The sequence below is a fragment of the Amblyraja radiata genome, chromosome 31 (genome assembly GCF_010909765.2).
Source record: "Amblyraja radiata isolate CabotCenter1 chromosome 31, sAmbRad1.1.pri, whole genome shotgun sequence".
In the NCBI taxonomy this organism is placed as follows: domain Eukaryota; kingdom Metazoa; phylum Chordata; class Chondrichthyes; order Rajiformes; family Rajidae; genus Amblyraja; species Amblyraja radiata.
Window position 1 is genome coordinate 4,895,890 of NC_045986.1, and position 19,791 is coordinate 4,915,680.

General features: G+C 48.7%; 1 protein-coding gene across 1 annotated transcript in view; it reads right to left on the bottom strand.

Moving 5' to 3' along the window:
• Positions 1–19,791, bottom strand: part of megf6 (multiple EGF like domains 6) — a 611,064-nt gene that overhangs the window by 106,062 nt on the left and 485,211 nt on the right. The window contains 5 exon segments of the mRNA XM_033047803.1: positions 3,441–3,572; positions 7,891–7,936; positions 7,938–7,988; positions 7,990–8,057; positions 14,030–14,152. Of these exon segments, the coding sequence (XP_032903694.1) occupies positions 3,441–3,572; positions 7,891–7,936; positions 7,938–7,988; positions 7,990–8,057; positions 14,030–14,152 (420 nt within the window).

Consider the following 19,791-nt stretch of genomic DNA (forward strand, 5'->3'; position numbering starts at 1 on the left):
CGACTTCCCCGCGGACCGTCTCCTCGACATCTGGGCTCTGAAATTACAAACGCTTCAAGCCCGAAAAGAAACGCAGGTAAGTAATTCAACTTTCCTTACCTGCCGCTTGTTTTTTGAAAATCCCGACGGCTGGGAGGACGCAGTGCCTCTGCCAGTCCGTCGTGCGCGTTGCGTTCAGACGTAATGACGCGCACGCAGACGGACGGCCCTTCTTCACGTAGTCACTCACGTGACTCTGAAGTAAAATTGAGACCAGTTCCTGTTATGAGTTAACCACATCATCATTGTATCCCATGAATACCACATCTTCTCTGTACATGAAAACATAAGAAACAGGCAAAGGAGGCCATTCGGCCCTCGTGCCCCAGCTCCACCCTACAATCAGATCATAGCTGATCTTTTCTTCAAGCACCACTTTCCTGCCCTAACCAAATTCCCTTAAGACCCTAATAATGCCATATTTCCCTGTCAGTTTGCTCCTGGGCTTGGCCAAGTTGGCATTCACAGGTCCTGGCAGCGAGCGGGCAGTCGAGGGTTCTGTCCGAGTCGACTGCCTGCCCCTCACCCAGCCCACGTCTGTGCCCGCGTGTCACTGGAGTGGGATCACGCGCGCGGTGTCCACAGGGACTCTGGCGGCCACGGGGAGAATCAAGTGCATTGTGGATAAGGGTGACAACATTGTCATTCCCTGATTCCCATTAGTAGCTAAAAATCTCTCATTACCTTTAACATCCAACAATTTGTATATTTCTGCAGACAACAGTTGATCGGACTGCTATTTGCCATCTTCAAGAGGGGTCGGGCACGCCATGATCGGGGCTGATATTTTGTTCTCTCAGTTTGCAGCGTTTACAATGCAGCAATTAGTTGTGGAATGTCCCTGTCGTGAGTTGTGGTGAAGTAAATTCTCACAGACATCTAACATCACCACAGCAGAGTAATCACTTGCTCAGCCCCATGTAAACAGCATTCCTCTCCTCGACTGTTCAATTTAACCTTTCACAGCACTGCAGGTTTGCTATTTAATTGAACTCTATTTAATTAATTAAATAGGCTGCTCAGTGGCGCAGCGGTAGAGTTGCTGCCTTACAGCGCCAAAGACCCGTTGTCCCCGTGACCGCGTGGGTTTTCTCTGAGATCTTCGGTTTCCTCCCACACTCCAAAGACGTACAGGTTTGTAGAATAATTGGCTTGGTATGAATGTAAAATTGTCCCTGGTGTGTGTAGGGTAGTGTTAATGTGCGGGGATTGCTGATTGGTGCGGACTCGGTCAACTAAACAGTTTAGTTTTTCCACGCTTCCTACACTGAGTTGCAGAGGCACCATCATGGAGGATCCGCCATTGAATGTTGGGATGTGCTGGTCTCGGGGCTGCTGTAAGTGTCAGAGCCCCTGGAATCAGGGGAATTGATGCCAAACCACTTGCTCCAACACAAGCAAGTGTTGGCCGATGTCCTCCCCATGGCAAAGCAATGATTCCCAAAACAGAAATCTGGGAAAAGTTGGCAAAGATGGAGTAAACAACACAGAATGTTATGTTCCGTTTGGCATCAGGACACAGTTTGGTGGTTGCAACCAAGCAGGAATTCCACATTTCCCTGTTGGTTTGCTCCAGGGCCAGGTCAAGATGGCCATTCTCGAGTCCAGGCAGCGGGCAGTCAAGGGTTCTGCCCCAGTCTACTACCCTGGGCATACTTCCATGCCCGCGTGTCCCTGGAGAGGGAATACACAGTGTCCATGGGGACTCTGGAGGCCTCCTGTAAACGTTGTTTGCCGCAGGGTTGGGGAGGGGGTTGTGGATAAGGATGAGAATGTTGTACTCTGATGACTAATTTACTAATGTTTGCAAACTGCAGGAGAATGTTGATCTTTTCAGTATGCTGTAACCTGATTCATTGAATAAAATCTCCTTGTCAAGGAAAAAACAGGATTTTCCATGAACCCATGATTCTTTTGGGTATGCTAGAGAGAAAGCAGGTTACCAAGGCATGGTCTGTTGGAGGGGACAAAGAGGATTACAAGAGAGAGCTGGAGGAACAATAAAAGACAATGAAGGAAGTTTGTGTACAGCTGGTTAATGTTGGTGCTGGCACGTGGTAAAGTTGCAATGGATATGAAAGTTCCAATATATGTGAAGTTATCCATCTCCTCTTGCATTTGTCCTTGTGCCGGTGGGTGGGTGGCACGGTGGCGCAGTAATTAAGTTGATGCCTTAAGGGGCTGTCCCACTGCGGCGACCTAATTCCTGAGTTCAGACGAGTTTGCCCTCGAATCAAACTCGCAGCATGGTCGACACGAGGTCCTAGGAGGTCTTTGTAACTTTCCTTCATGCTCGAGAGTAGTCCCCGCGTACTCGAGGCCTCAGCTTGGTCGCGGCGTATTTTTCAACATGCTGAAAAATGCCCGCGAGAAAAAAAGGTCGCCATGGAAAAAATCGATGTTTTTTTACTCGTAGGTTCAGTCGAGGTGGTCGTAGTAGGTCGTAATGCTATCGTAGGTAATCGAAGGAAATCGAATGTAGTCGAAGGTAAAGCTCGTTGAGAAAAAAAAGGTTAGTAAACCGACCGGTAATGTTAAATGCCCGCTAAACTTTATTAAAAGTTGTCTGGCTTCTTAAAAGTGTCTCCACTTCTTCTCTCCCCTTTTCTCCCCATTTCTCCCCTTCTCTCCCCTTCTCTCCCCCTCTCTCCCCCTCTCCCCCCCCCCTCTCCGCACTCTTTAAAGGACTGAGGTGTCAGTGATGTGCCAGCTGTCTTTTACGTTCCTCTTCATCGCGGGTGTGAATTTCAGACAGCGCTCCCCCGCTTTCCCTGGCCCCCGCCTTTGCAATGTGTTTGGTGTGTGTGCGTGCGGTTGGTGGATTCGGCTTGCGGTTTCATCGCTGACAGTCGATCCAGCTCGAGGTTTTTCAGGTGAGTGCCCTCGAGCTTGAAGGTCGAAGACATCTGCTGAAAAGTTGCGTTACTGGGACATGCCCTTTTCAGCGACTGCCTGTGCTGTTTGTGCTGTTTGACTCGATGACAGTGGCCCTCAGTCATGGAAATCCAAAGGGCATCTGAAGAAGAGTCTCGAACCGAAACGTCACCCATTCCTTCTCTCCAGAGATGCTGCCTGACCCGCTGAGTTACCCCAGCTTTTTGTGTCTATCTTTGGTTTAAACCAGCATCTGCAGTTCCTTCTTACACAGAGGGTGGCTGTGTTGATCTGCTCCAGGTTTCTCTCTGTGGTTGGTGCCCTGTGACTACAGAAGAGCTGAGCATCCAGGGAATTCCAGTTGTCAGCACAGTGGCACAACTCACCGAACTCCTTCCCAGGCACGTCCACTGTGAACCCAGAGCCTTTCTCCAGGAGTGTTCACCTCAGGCACCAACGTTTCTAAATCAAAGGCATTTGCTTTAGTTGTAAGACATTTAACGAGTGGGAGTTTGGGAACTACTTACTCTGGTTACACAGCAGACCAGTCCACCCCTCTGGGCAAACACAGCCATCCTCAGCCTCGTTACAGGAGCCGCCATTCCGACAGTCCTCACAGGTCAAGCTGCAGTCATTGCCAAACGTACCGTCCCAGCACACTGCAACCAAAAGCCCCAGTGTCAGAACAAGTGTGGGTACTCCAGCACCCACCCCACCAGCCACTTCACTGACACCTCCAGAACTGCCCACTTTGCAGTCATTGCCAAAGGTATAGTCCCAGCACACTGCCGACATAGAAACATAGCAAATAGGTGCTGGAGTAGGCCATTCGGCCCTTCCAGCCAGATTTTCGTCATCCGTAAATTTGAGGATGTTACATTTAATTCCATTGTCTAAATCGTTAATGTATATTGTAAATAACTGGGGTCCCCGCACCGAGCCTTGAGGCACTCCACTAGTCACTGCCTGCCATTCTGAAAAGGACCAGTTAATTCCTACTCTTTGCTTCCTGTCTGCTAACCAGTTTTCTAATCATGTCAATACATGGGCTTTAAGGGGCTAGTGAAATGAAGGGATATGGGGAGAAGGCAGGCTCGGGTTATTGATTGGGGACAATCAGCCACGATCACAATGAATGGCAGTGCTGGCTCAAAGGGCCAAATGGCCTCCTCCTGCACCTATTTTCTATGTTTCTACGTCTATGTTTCGAATACCATGTACTCTAATTTTGCACACTAATATCTTGTGTGGGACCTTGTCAAAGGCTTTTTGAAAGTCCAGATACACCACATCCACTGGCTCTCCCTTATCCATTCTACTTGTTACATCCTCAAAAAATTCCTAAGATTAGTCAAGCATGATTTCCCCTTCATAAATCCATGCTGACTTTGACCAATCCTGTCACCGCTTGCCAAATGCGCTGCTTTTACATCTTCAACAATCGACTCAAGCATCTTCCCCACTACCGATGTAAGGCTAACTGGTCTATAATTCTCTGCTTTCTCTCTCCCTCCTTTTTTAAAAAGTGGGGTTACATTGGCTACCCTCCAGTCCACAGAAACTGATCCTGAGTCTATAGAACATTGGAAAATGATCACCAATGCATCAACAATTTCTAGGGCCACCTCCTTGAGTACTCTAGGATGCAGGCCATCAGGCCCAGAGTATTTATCTGCCTTCAGTCTCAACAGTTTACCTAACACCATTTCCTGACTAATGAGGATTTCCTTCAGTTCCACCATCACGCAAGATCCTAGTATTTCTGAGAGATTGCTCATGTCTTCCTTAGTGAAGACAGAACCAAAGCATTTGTTTAACTGGTCTGCCATTTCCTTGATTCCCATTATAAGCTTACCTGTTTCTGATTGTAAGGGACCCACATTTGTCTTCACTAATCTTTTCTTCTTCACACATCTGTAGAAGCTTTTACAGTCAGTTTTTATATTTCCCGCAAGCTTTCTTTCATGCTCTATCTTCCCCCCTCTTAATGAACCGCTTTGTCCTCTGTTGAGTTCTAAATTGATGCCAGTCCTCCGGTTTGCTGCTTCCTCTGGCCAATTTATATGCCTCTTGGATTTAACACTATCCCTAATTTCTCTCATTAGCCACGGTTGAGCTGCATACCCTGTTTTGTTTTTATGCCAGACAGGGATGAACAATTGTAATTCATCCATGCGGTCTTTAAATCTTTGCCATTGCATTTCCACCGTCAACCTTTTAATTATAATTTGCCAGTCAATCCTAGCCAATTCCCGTCTCATACCTTCAAAGTCTCCTTTCTTTAAGCTCAGGCCCCTAGTCTCTGAATTAACCATGTCACTCTCCATCCTAATGCAGAATTCTACCATATTATGGACACTTTTTCCCAAGGGGCCTTGCACAATAAGAATGTTAACTAATCCTTCCTCATTGCACAATACCCAGTCCAGGATGGCCTGCCTCTAGTTGCTTCCTCTACATATTGGCTTAGAAAACCATCCCGTATACATTCCAGGAAACAATCCCGTATACAGTAGCCTCCTCCTCCTCAGTGTGGTTACCAATTTGTTTGGCCCAATCGATATGTAAATTAAAGTCACCCATGATAACTGCTGTACCTTTGCTACATCATCCCTAATTTCCTGCTTGATGCTTTCCCCAACCTCCCAGCTGCTGTTTGGTGGTCAGTATGCTTTCCCCAACCTCCCACCTGTTGTTTGGTGGTCAGTATGCTTTCCCCAACCTCCCACCTGTTGTTTGGTGGTCAGTATGCTTTCCCCAACCTCCCACCTGTTGTTTGGTGGTCAGTATGCAACTCCAACAAGCATTTTCTGCCGCTGGCTATTTTGCTGTTCTGCAGCATCACAGCTATTGTCTCTCCTTGCTATTGCATTAAGAGAAAAGATGCTGCCTGGGCTGCCACGTGACCAGCTAGAGGCTAACCATAAGACACACACCCAGGTCTGATCTCCCTGCGGTGGGCCTGCCTCGACTGAGGATATCTTGTGATAAAAGGCCGAAACACCCAGTGACGTTGAGGTACACAACTGAAGATGTGTCTGATTGTTAGCAAATTCAACTAATGGTCATACCCAAGAATACCAAATGTCAATTGTAGTGAAAAACCAACAATGCCACTCCACCTCCTCTTCATTTCTGTCTATCCTTCCTGAATATTGAATACCCCTCATGTTTAGCTCCCAGCCTTGGTCACCCTGGAGCATTGTCTCCATAATCCCAACTATATCATATCCCTTAACTTCTAACTGCGCATTTAATTCATCCACCTTATTATGAATCCTCCTCACAGTGGCACAAAGCTTTCAGGTTTGTTTTAACATCCTTGGCCCTTATAGAACTAAGATGCAGTGTGGGCCTTTTTGATTTTTGCCATTGATCTCCCTGCCTTCCGCTTTTACTTTTCTCCCTTCTACCTTTTGCTTCTGTCTTCATTTTATGGCCCTCTGTCTCCCTGCATTGGTTCCCATCCCCCTGCCGTATTAGTTTAAACTCTTCCAACAGCATGAAGAAAACCCAATATGTTAGAACAACGTCTGGAGACTCCAGCCCCCCCCGTCCAAATCAATGCCTCCTCCATATCTACTCTGTGCACAGAACCACCCCCACAGCACATCGCCACCTACCTGTCACCTGTAGAAACATCTTCCTCTCCCTGTACATTCACTGTGTGACCATCTCCCCTGGTCTCCCCAGATAGACACCTCTCTGTCTATTTCCCCCCCCCCCCCACCCCACCCCACCCCCCACACCAGTGTGCCCCCGTGAACAAATTCAAATGGCACCTGTGACCCCACGAAAATCGCTTCATTAATATCTCCTTAATCCCAATTTAATTTTCTTCTTTACAGCCCTCCTGTTGGCAATTGCTTATCATTTATGAATACATGGACAGAACAAGGTTGGCAACAGCACAACCTACATAACACAATCAAAAGTTCGTAATCTTATAAGATGTAGGAGCAGGATTAGGCCATTTGACCCATTAAGTCCACACCGCCAATCAATCATGGCTGATCCATCTTGCCCTCTCCACCCCATTCTCCTGCCTTCTCCCCATAACCCATAACCCTTCTCCCCATCACTAATCAATAATCTGTCAATCTCTGCCTTGGCCTCCACAGCCATCTGTGGCAATGAATTCCACAGATCCACCACTCTCTGACTAAATAAATTCCTCCTCATCCCCTTTCGAAAGATATGTCCTTTAATTCTGAGGCTATGACCTCTGGTCCTAGACTCTCTCACGAGTGGAAACATCCTCTCCACAACCACACTATCCAAGCCTTTCACTATTCGGTAAGTTTCAATGAGGTCACCCCCTCATCCTTCTAAACTCCATTGAGTAGAGGACCAGTGCTGTTGAGGGGTGAGTGAGAGTTGAGGGGTGGGAGTTGAGGGGTGAGAGTTGAGGGGTGAGAGTTGAGGGGTGAGAGTTGAGGGGTGAGAGTTGAGGGGTGGGAGTTCAGGGGTGAGAGTTGAGGGGTGGGAGTTCAGGGGTGAGAGTTGAGGGGTGGGAGTTCAGGGGTGAGAGTTGAGGGGTGGGAGTTCAGGGGTGAGAGTTGAGGGGTGAGAGTTGAGGGGTGAGAGTTGAGGGGTAAGAGTTGAGGGGTAAGAGTTGAAGGGTGAGAGTTGAGGGGTGAGAGTTGAGGAGTGGGAGTTGAGGGGTGAGAGTTGAGGGGTGAGAGTTGAGGAGTGGGAGTTGAGGGGTGTGAAAGATGTGGAGTGAATGAGAGTTGAGGGGTAAGAATTGAGGGGTGGCGTTGCGGGGTGCGCGTTTGACGGGTGCGCGTTGAGGGGTGCGCAGTTGAGGGTTGCGCGTTGCGGCGTGGGTGTTGCGGGGTGGGCGTTGCGGGGTGGTCGTTGCGGGGTGGGCGTTGCGTGGTGGGGCGTTGCTGGTGGGGTGCGTGCGTTGGGTGTTGAGGAGTGGGTGTTGAGGGGTAATGTCCTACAGGACCCATCTGCGTGCGATACTCTTACCGAAGCTGTGCGAGAGGGTGAACTCCCCACGGGCCCTCTCCTTCTGCAAGGTCGTCCTCTTCCTCATCGAACAACTGTGTCAGCTCCTCTCGTGATAGAAGTCACCTCGGGGAAGTACCTTCCGTACGCAGGTCGCCCATTCAGAGCCTCCACCGGGTCATCCAAGGCTGCAACAGAAGGAGGCATCAAACTGTGGAAACAAGGAACTGCAGATACTGGGTGATACACAAAGGGACACAAAGTGCTGGAGTAACACCGTGGGCAGCACGGTGGCGCAGCGGTAGAGTTGCTGCCTTACAGCACCAGAGACCCGGGTTCGATCCCGACTACGGGTGCTGTCTGTACTGTCCGTACTGTCTGTACGGAGTTTGTACGTTCTCCCCGTGACAGCAGGGGTTTTCTTTGAGATCTTCAGTTTCCTCCCACACTCCAAAGATGCCCAGGTTTGTAGGTTAATTGACTTGGTATAAATGTAAATTGTCCCTAGCGTGTGTAGGATAGTGTTACTATGCGGGGATCGCTGGTTGGTGCGGACTCGGTGGGCCGAAGGGCCTGTTTCTGCGCTGAATATATAAACTAAAGTAAACTAAATAAACTAACTCAGTGGGTCAGGTAGCATCTCTGGAGAATGTGGATAGGTGACGTTTTGGGTCGGGACTCTTCTTCAGTTGGTCCGTACACCTATATTCTCTACCTGTTCATGGGCCTATCAAAACTGCACAGACTCCTCCGTTACTCAGTCCTGCCATCATGGCAGCAGTCCGGGACATCTATTCACAGATCTGTGTGTTGCTTTAACATAGAAATACCTTTTCATCAACATACCCATTGCATCTAGCCTTTTCACATATTCAGTTAAAGAAGTTGCTCGTGATTTGGGACTTTTCAAGGACTGAATTGCTTTTGTAAATCAAGGACAAGCTGTACACAATGGAGAAGCCTTGTCAATCACCCACTTGGCAGGAAATCAGACCTTTTAACTGGCTTGCAATTGATGGTGTTTGAATCTCGATCATTTCAACTTAATTTTGCCAAAGAAAACTACACTGTAGCAAGCGTCTCATAAACCATGGAATCGTACAGCACGGGAGCCGGCCTTTAGGCCCATCATGTCTGTGCTGGCCACTGGGCCTAGAACTAACCCATCTACCTGCAGATGGTCCATATAACTCTATTCTCTGCCCAATCATGAGTCTATCAAACCCCCTCTTAAACAGCTCATTTGCAGCATGCCAAGGTTTAAAACATTGTATCTACACTGTATCTATGGGGAGAAGGCAGGCATGGGTTATTGATTGGGGATGATCAGCCATGATCACAATGAATGGCGGTGCAGGCTCGAAGGGCCGAATGGCCTCCTCCTGCACCTATTTTCTATGTTTCTATATTACATTAGGGCAGCACGGAGGAGTTACTGCCTCACAGCGCCTGAGTCCTGGGTTCGATCCTGACTGCGGGTGCTGTCTGTATGGAGTTTGAACGTTTATACGTTCTCACCGCGACCTGCGTGGGTTTTCTGCGAGATCTTTGGTTTCCTCCCACATTGCAAAGACGTACAGGTTTGTAGGTTAATTAACGGTATAATTGTCATTTATCCCTTGTGTGTAAGCTAAGTATTAATGTGCGGGGATCGCTGGTCGGCAGGGGCTCGGTGGGCCGCAGGGTCTGTTTCCGTGCTGTACCTCTAAACTAACCAACAAGAACAAATCTCACGGATGGCCTCAGCCTCAGTGAGCTGACAGTGACAGTGACAGGGTGACTGTGCCACCCGGACACGTTCTAAAGGGGGGTTTCAAAGCACCTCAATCAAGTGGGTGGCGCGGTGGTGCAGCGGTGGAGTTGCTGCCTTACTGCACTCACAGCGCCGGAGACCCGGTTTCGATCCCGACTACGGGCGCTGTCTGTTTGTGTTTGTACGTTCTCCCTGTGACCGCGTGGGTTTTCTCCCACACTCCAAAGACGTACAGGTTTGTAGGTATGAACACAACTTCTGACCGACATACACTACAAACCAACTGACTCACATGGCTATCTGGACTACACGTCTTCCCACCATGCCCCCTGTAAAGACTCCATCCCCTACTCCCAATTCCTCCGCCTACGCCGCATCTGTTCCTAGGATGAGACGTTCCACACCAGGGCATCGGAAATGTCCTCGTTCTTCAGGGAACGGGGATTCCCCTCCGCCACCGTACATGAGGCTCGCACCAGGGTCTCTTCCATACCCCGTAACACTGCTCTCTCTCCCCATCCCCGCACTCGCAACAAGGGCAGAGTCCCCCTAGTCCTCACCTTTCACCCCACCAGCCGGCAAATACAACAAATAATCCTCCGCCATTTCCACCACCACCACGTGACCCCACCACTGCCTTCCGCAAAGACCGCTCCCTCCGCAACTCCCTTGTCAATTCTTCCCTTCCCTCCCGTACCACCCCCTCCCCGGGCACTTTCCGTTGCAACCGCAAGAAATGCAACACCTGTCCCTTCACCTCCCCCCTCGACTCCATTCAAGGACCCAAGCAGTTGTTCCAGATGCGACAAAGGTTCACCTGTATCTCCTCCAACCTCATCTACTGCATCCACTGCTCTAGATGTCAGCTGATTTACATCGGGGAGACTAAGCGGAGGTTGGGCGATCGTTTCGCCGAACACCACCGCTCAGTCCGCAATAACCTACCTGAACTCCCGGTGGCTCAGCACTTCAACTCCCCCTCCCATTCCCAATCTGACCTCTCTGTCCTGGGTCTCCTCCATTGCCAGAGTGAGACACACCGGAAATTGGAGGAACAGCACCTCATATTCCGCCTGGGTTGCTTGCGTCTGGATGGCATGAACGTTGAATTCTCCCAGTTTTGCAAGCCCTTGCTGTCTCCTCCCCTTCCTTAACCCTCGAGCTGTCTCCTCCCATCCCCCCGCCCTCGGGCTCCTCCTCCTCCCTTTTTCCTTCCTTCTCCCCCCCACCCCCCATCAGTCTGAAGAAGGGTTTCGGCCCGAAACGTCGCCTATTTCCTTCGCTCCATAGATGCTGCTGCACCCGCTGAGTTTCTCCAGCATTTTTGTGTACCTTCGATCTTCCAGCATCTGCAGTTCCTTCTTGAACAGGTTTGTAGGTTAATTGGATTAGTGTATGTGTAAATTATCTCTAGCGTGTGGAGGATATGTATGTTCATGTATGGGGATCGCTGGTCGGTACGGACTCGGTGGGCCGAAGGGTCTGTTTCTGCGCTGTATCTCTAAACTAAACTAAACTAAAGCTGAAGGTTCAATGAACACAACGGCATACAACACTTGCACACTTCCAAACCTGAGGCTGAAGTAGACCCAGGCCCAGGCCCACCCTCGCCACGTTACACTGCAAGCCATTAACAGCTCCGCTGAGTTTTCAGAATTTCCACTCTGAATGAAAACGTTTTTAAGTACTGCTGCTATTCCCAGAAGAAGGTTGGCAGTCTCCCAGTATCAACCCCTGACAAATAAAGGCAACACTGGGCTCGTGAGCAGTGTTGTTGTTGGTCAGTTTGCCGTGTTGGAAACTCCAATAAAGTCTAACCAGAGACAGAGCATCCAGCAAGACACACAAATCGTCAAACATTCACCAAACACACCCTGGGAAATATGGGGCCGCTCTTCAATTGCCCTTTAAATATTCATCCCCAGTCTTTCTCTCTCTCTCTCTCTCTCTCTCTCGCTCTCTCTCACTCTGTTGTCCTTAAAATCATAACAGACTTCAGCCTGCTAAACCCTGGGAGTTTGCAGCCAGCTGATTGTAACAAACTGCTGAGTGGTTGTCATTAGCAGCAGCTGGGACCAGTATCGTTTCCGTGACTCCTGCTTATTCGGCAGCTTTGCTTTGGCAGAGGTTTTTGCTTTAAGTTAAGATGGGCCACTTCAGTCCAAGCGAAAAGGAAACCTTGATTTCATTACGCTCCTCGTGGTCTGAAATGACAGAGCAGGGAGTAGAACGTGGACGAGGCGAAGCTGTGCTGGCGACTGGACCGTGAGTTCCAGTCCAAGTGCTCTGGCCTGTAACCAGTGGTGTTGAGAGAAAGGATAACATCCCCATCACGACAGTGGTACGGCTAAAAACTGATGAGGACAGCACAGTTAATGTAAGCATGGGTAATGCACAGAGAAACATCCCACAAGGTTGAGTTCTTGTTTAGTAAATGGGCGGGGTTGCTTAACTAATACACTTGAATGCAATGTGATCTCCTATCACCAACACAACCTGTGGGTGGGCCACAGTGTGGAGGTGCATTAGCTGGGCTTGGTGACAAAGAAAATTAATGATTTGCAATATAAAAAGCATCTTTCATAGAAACATAGAAAATAGGTGCAGGAGTAGGCCATTCGGTCCTTCGAGCCTGCACCACCATTCAATATGATCATGGCTGATCATCCAACTCAGTATCCTGTACCTGCCTTCTCTCCATACCCCCTGATCCCTTTAGCCACAAGGGCCACATCTAACTCCCTCTTAAATATAGCCAATGAACTGGCCTCAACTACCTTCTGTTTCATATCTGCACAGCTTCTCAAAGAGACGCAGCATGGAAACAGGCCCTTCAGCCCATCGAGTCCATGCCGACCATCGATCGTCTATTCACATGAACTCTATATGATCCCACCTCTGCATCCATTCCCTATAGGCTAGGGGCAATTTACAGAGGCTCATTGACCTACAAACCCGCACGTCTTTGTGGGAGGAAACTGGAGTACCCGGATGAAACCCACGTAGTTACAGGGAAACCGTACAAACTCCACACAGACAACAGCCAAGCTAAGGATTGTACCTGGGTATCTGGCACTGTGAGGCAGCAGCTCTACCCGCTGCACCACCGTGCCGCCCCTGTGTCTCCTGCAGAAAACCAGCAGGCAATTGGCCAATAGAAAGATGACACAAACAACCCCAAATCCACTCTCTTCTTCAAATATCATCACCTCCACTTGACAAGGCAGACAAGGCCGCAACGTAATGTGTTAGTCCAGCCTCCTGTCACCATCTGTGATCCTTCAATGTAAGGTTGGGAACACCATTGGAGAGGATGTTGTCAACTTCCTGGAGAAGGACTTTAACCTGCAATCTCCTGCCTCAGGCTGAGACTTCCACCTCCATGCCATGGCAATGTGTAGCGTGGCACATGTAAGTACGTACATGAGAACCAGCCCACAGGTAGAGCTGGCAAACCTTGCTGCTCCAAGTCAAAGGGAATATTGATGCAGTACTTGGTCCCTCAGCCACTGCCCATAAGTTCTTCCATCACTATGCTACCCTATCCCAGAGTTTCTGATTTTGCATGTAAACATGTGTAATTGTGTAAATGACAGCTCACTCTATATATGCACCACCCTGTGTGTGAAACACACCCCCTGTGTGAAACACCCACTCCGTGTGTGAAACACACTCACCCCCTGTATGTGGAAGGTCATGTGAGGAGACGAGGGAGGTCGAAATGCCAAGAGGTTTAGGGGTGGGTGACATCTGTCGAAACCTGATGTGGCGTGTCTGACTGACAAAACATGTTGCTGATAATTTTACAACCAATTCTCCCTAGTCACCTCCTGCCTGTCTGCTGTTCCAGTGCGGCCCCAGTGCAGCCCCAGTGCTGTCCCAGTGCGGCCCCAGTGCAGCCCCAGTGCTGTCCCAGTGCGGCCCCAGTGCTGTCCCAGTGCGGCCCCAGTGCTGTCCCAGTGCGGCCCCAGTGCTGTCCCAGTGCGGCCCCAGTGATGTCCCAGTGCGGCCCCAGTGCTGTCCCAGTGCTGTCCCAGTGCGGCCCATGTGCTGTCCCAGTGCGGCCCCAGTGCTGTCCCAGTGCGGCCCCAGTGCTGTCCCAGTGCGGCCCCAGTGCTGTCCCAGTGCTGTCCCAGTGCGGCCCATGTGCTGTCCCAGTGCGGCCCCAGTGCTGCCCCAGTGCGGCCCCAGTGCTGTCCCAGTGCGGCCCCAGTGCTGTCCCAGTGCGGCCCCAGTGCTGTCCCAGTGCGGCCCCAGTGCTGTCCCAGTGCGGCCCCAGTGCTGTCCCAGTGCGGCCCCAGTGCTGTCCCAGTGCGGCCCCAGTGATGTCCCAGTGCGGCCCCAGTGCGGCCCCAGTGCTGTCCCAGTGCCAAGCAGTGTAACTGCTGACAAGGGGTGTACACGTACAGATGCAGCTACTGCGATCATCCTCCAGCCTGTAGCCAATGTTGCAGCGACATTGGAAGGATCCTACTGTGTTCTGGCAGATGTGCTCACAGATGTCATTTTTAATGGCACATTCATTAACATCTGGAAAGAAAAAGCAAGGAGATTTGTCTTAACATCAGGAAAGTGTTTAAATGCAACGACCAAGTTCAATGGCACCTTCATTAACCAGGTTAGACAGAATATCTGCATTGTTCAAGAATATTAGAGTGCACACAGTCATCATAAAACATCCTGAACCAAACCAAATGCTCTTTGAAAACTGAAGTGCAAGGAACTTCTTCTTTAGATGGTGGGAATCTCTGCTTTTTCTACCGGAGAGGGTGCTATTTAGATTCTTGGAGAACAAAGGGCTTTTGGAAACTGGGGAACTGGCATGAAAGAGGAGATAAGACCTGGGGCAATTCACCAGGGTCATACTCAATGGTGGGCAGAGTCAACGCACTGAATGGCCTATTCCTGCTCCTATTTTCTTGTGTTATTATATACTCATTCCAAAATCTTTATATTTAAATAAAATGTAAGTTTATATCATTGATTGCCACCATTTGCCTCATCTTGCTGCGATGCTTATAACAATGGTGATGTCCTCTATATGGAGTCATGGTCTTTGGCTTTTTACCTTCTCAAATACAACTGTTATATTTAATCAGAACAGGACAGCACGGTGATGCAGCTGGTAGAGCTGCTGTCTTGTATTCCATCCTGACCTCAGGTACTGTCTGTGTGGAGTTTGCACGTTCTTCCTGCAGTGGCGGTTAGATAATTGCAGGTATTTCAAGTGGAAGTGAATGCGTGGGTTTCTCCGGGAGTTCCAGTTTCCTTTCACATCACAAAAACAGGCGGCACAGTGCTCACTGGTAGAGTTGCTGCCTTACAGCACCAGAGACCGGGGTTCAATCCTGACTACGGGTGCTGTCTGTATGGAGTTTGTACGTTTTCTCTGGGATCTCCGGTTTCCTCCCACACTCCAAAGACGTACAGGTTTTTAGGTTAATTGGCTTTGGTAAAAATTGTAAATTGTCCCTCGCGTGTAGGATACTGTTAGTGGACGGGGGTGAGAACTGGTTGGCACAGACTAGGTGGGTCAAAGGGTCTGTTTCCATGCTGTATATTTAAAGACTAAGGGTTTGTAGGTTAATTGGCCTCCCTATGTGTGATAACATTGAACTAGTGTGAACAGGTGATCGATGGTAGGCAGGGCCTCGGTGGGTCAGAGGGCCTGTTACCATGCTGTATCTTTGAATTAAACCTAACCAAACCTTGAAATTATGTGATGGAACGGACATTCTGTGGCTTTCGAGCTGGTGAATTAATACTCTCATTGCTGTTATGAAATTCCACTCTCAAAGTGCAACACTACACACTTGCTTGAGTTAAAGTCTACCTACCATTTCTACGCCCATTTCTGCACTTGACCTATATCCCATTGTATCTTCTGCCAGCCTTCCTCTCTGTCTGCAACTCCTCCAATGCTGGTGTTGTCAGCAAACTTACTCACCAACCCATCTACATTTAAGTCTAGGTCCTTTATATTTATTTACTTGGGAATATGAAACTACTGGAAGACTGGGGCTGGAGTGGAGCAGATTGAATGGGAATATATCAATATTTGTCAGTCCTGGAATACTATTTTACTTCGGAGTCACGTGAGTGACTACGTGAAGAAGGGCCGTCCGTCTGCGTGCGCATCATTACGTCTGAACGCAACGCGCACGACGGACTGGCAGGGGCGCTGCGTCCTCCCAGCCGTCGGGATTTTCAAAAAACAAGCGGCAGGTAAGAAAAGTTGAATTACTTACCTGCGTTTCTTGTCGGGCTTGAAGCTGTTTGTAATTTCAGAGCCCAGAAGTCGAGGAGACGGTCCGCGGGGAAGTCGGCTGCTGAAGACCGCAGCATTCCCAGTAGTGGGCGACGGTCTTGTCCCCGACATTACCGCCGGCAGCAGAACCAGCAGCAGCAGACTTGGTGCGGGAAAGCTCCGTGGTGGTCCCGGCGGGACGTAAAACCACCCGCAAGTCTGACAGACCCGTTGACTCGGATGAGTCCGGGGAAGAGGGATACCCTCCCTCAACGGAGAGCGTCCGAGGACGACTCTCCCACATGGAGCATCTTATGGAGAAGTTGCTCCACAATGATCTGCTCCGAAGGAGGGAGCAGTATCAGCACGGGCCTCTACAGCAGGCCGTGCCAGGAGCCTCACACATGGGGCAGCACAATGTCTTCCCCATTGGAGGGGGAAGTACATATGGAAGAAACTACTTTGAGTCAGAGTACAAAAGCACGGGGGGGGGGAACCTTCCCAGGGACAAGCAGAAGAAGTACCTCTGCAATCGTCCAGGTTTGCTATCACAACACCACTGGGTGCTTCCCTGGATGAAGATCTAGCTAATAATATCATTTACCTAGCATCCCATCAACTTTAAGGCCTGGCCATGGAAGGAACCATGAACAGATACCCCCCACCAGCTACTGTACTTCCCTGAAGGTCCAAGCAGTGAACCATGTTATCTGGGGACAGATTGGACCTATCACCCGAAACAAGAAGTAAAATTCCAGAAGGTATTAAACCTACTGGGGTCTGGGATCACATCATTTGCAGGAGGAGTGAAAGATGGACTCCTCACTGACAGAGAACAGGACACAATGGCACTATTGTGTAATGCCCACTTTGAGAGAAATTGTATTCGGAAGAATGCAATCAAACCATCGATTAACTCGAAGTTCGCTGTCCTGTGTAAAGCCAGCAATGTCCAGCCCGCAAACTACCTGTTCGGGGAAGACCTGCCGAGACAGGTACGGGATCTGGACAATGAGGCAAGAATGATCCACCTAATAACCAGAGGTCAGGTTACCCCAAAAGGGTTCACCGCCAAGGATGCATCCTTACAGCTCTCGCTGTTTTATGCCTAGAGGGCCAGGCACTGGAGGAAGACCCACACCGGAGTCAAGGTCTTTTTAGGGGCAGGGCCCGGCCGGCCCACAGCGAGGATGAGGAGAGAACAACAACTAGTTCAACCTCCAAAACCTCGCGAGCGAAAACCAGCGCCATACCGCCAGTAACGTCAGAAGTAAGTCAAACCAGTTCCTTAGGGAACACCCCAGACAAGCCTCACATACTGGTGGGAGGAAGGTTAAAATATATTTTGAAAGAATGGTGTGGGGTCACAACGGATCCGCTATTACTGCACAGTATAGAAGGGTTCAAAATTGAGTTCATTTTGAATTCATCACCACCCACAACACATTCAAAATTTCGCACATAGGTGTTCTCTCAACAAGAAACAATGGATATACAGGAGGAAATTGGAACTACCTGACAAAATGTCATTGAGAGGTCACATACAGAACCTCACCAATTTATATCCAATATATTTCTCAAAAGAGAGAAAAGATGGAGGGTCTGCATCATTCTGGATCTTACGGAACTCAAAAAACATATGTGCAATTTAAACATTTCAAAATGGACAATATTGGAACAGCAACTCAGTTGGTTTCCAAAAATGGTCACATGGCATGCATTGACCTCAAAGATGCATACTATTCGGTAGGAGCAGGAGATATTTGAAGTTTAACTGGATGGGTCAATAATGGCAATACATGACTCTGCCAAATGGTTTGACATCAGCTCCTAGACTATTGACTAAACTACTGAAACCAATTGTGGATCTACTATAGTCTCAGAACCACAAAGCCATGGCATATTTGGATGACATTTTCATTTTGCAGTCACCAAGAATTGGCAGAAGCATCAGTCAAAACAAACCAAAACCCTGTTTAAAAGACTTGGTTACCTCATCCATCCAGTTAAATCAAAATTGACATCTACAAGGGTAATTGATCACCTAGGATTTACAATCAACACAGTAAATATGTTGGTGACTTTGCCTAGGGGCAAACAACAAGATTTGAGTAAGCCTGCTATGACCTGATAGTCAAATACAAGCCATCTATCAGGCAAACAGCGAGTGTAATTGGCAAATAGTAGCTGCATTTCCAGCAGTACGTTATGGGCCTTTGCATTACCAGAATTTGCACCAAGCAAAGGAACGAACACTCAGATTCCATGCAGGCCAAATTGGCAAATCTATGGATTGCCAGCAGAGGCCATTGTTGAATAACTATGGTGGATAACGAATGGGAGACAGCTCAGGGGAAATCTTGCTCGAAAGCCATTGGTGGTTCTTCAAACCGATGCAAGCGGCTAAGGATGGAGAGCCACAAACACAGTCTAGAGCTGTGGGGGCAGATGGAATGAGCAAGCGTCTGTAATTCCCCAACAACATGGAATCAATTACTTAGAATTGTTGGGGGCACAATATGGGCTCAAGGTTTTCTGTAACAACATGCAACTTGTGCATGTTCAAATTCAGATTGATATCACCACTGCGGTGGCATATATCAATCACAAGGGTGGTGTAAAATCTGTATCCTGCGACAGATTGTAAAACCACATTTGGCACTGGTGTATCGAGATTGATATTTGGGTTACAGCGGTCTATCTACCAGGTAGATATAACACGGTGACAGATGCTAGATCAAGAATGTTTAATGATAACACAGAATGGATGTTGAATCGGGCAGTATTTAATGAAATAACTACATGATTTGGCATACCAGATATTGATCTGTTTGCATCTAGATTAAACCATCTGTTACCCAGATGTGTGTCCTGGGAGCCAGATCCAGGAGCAGAGGCAGTGGATGCTTTCTCCCTCAATTGGGGAGGAATGTTTATGTATGCATTTCCGCCAATTTGTCTCACAAACCGATGCTTGACCAAAATCAAGCAAGACTAAGCCACAGGCATATTGGTAGTGCCAGATTGGCCTACTCAAGCCTGGTTCCCAAAAATTTTGGGAATATAATCCAGCCAGTTATGGCTGTACCCAAGAGCAGGGACCTACTAGTGAACCCAGTTACAGGGAGCAATCATCCACTACATGAACGTATTAACTTGTTGGTCTGCAGATTCTGAGGATGCCATTTCAAGGCATAGGACTGTCCGAACAAATACAACACAGTTCGGATAACGGATGTCTTAGAGTTCCTATCAACTCTGTACTATAACTATAAACAAAGTTATAGTGCAATCTATAGTGCCAGAGGCGCACTCTCCTCCTATCTGATGCTGGAAGCAGGGCACGGGTCAAATTTATGAAGGGAATTTATAATTTTATACCACCAAGGCAAGGTACACGGACACATGGGATGTGATCGTGGTACTAACCCTACTTCGACAGTAGGTACCGCCTATTGCCTCAACATTATGAAACTAATCCTGAAGGTGGTATGCTGATGGCACTACAAACAGCACTGCAAAAGCTACGATTGGACTACATGACCACCAATATGAACAACACAACATTCGTAATCAGGAACCTGATAAAACAGAGCAGGCCAGGAATGCCAGGGATGAAGATCCAGTACTTGGCATATCCAGAGGACCAATGGTTGTGTGTGTGGTAACATACTAACAGCACTATCTGAGAGTTACGGAGGACCTCAGAGGCTCAGAACAATCGGTCCTCATCAGCCATAAAAAAACACATCAGAAGGAGTCAACTCAAACCATCTCCAGATGGTCAAAGGAGGTAATGGCGGTGTGAACATTCATATTGTTAAATCTCACTCCACCAGGGCTGCATCTAGGTCGGCAACAAGAGCTATGGACGTGCTCCTTGACGACATCCTAGCGGCTGCAGGATGGACGAATGAACAAA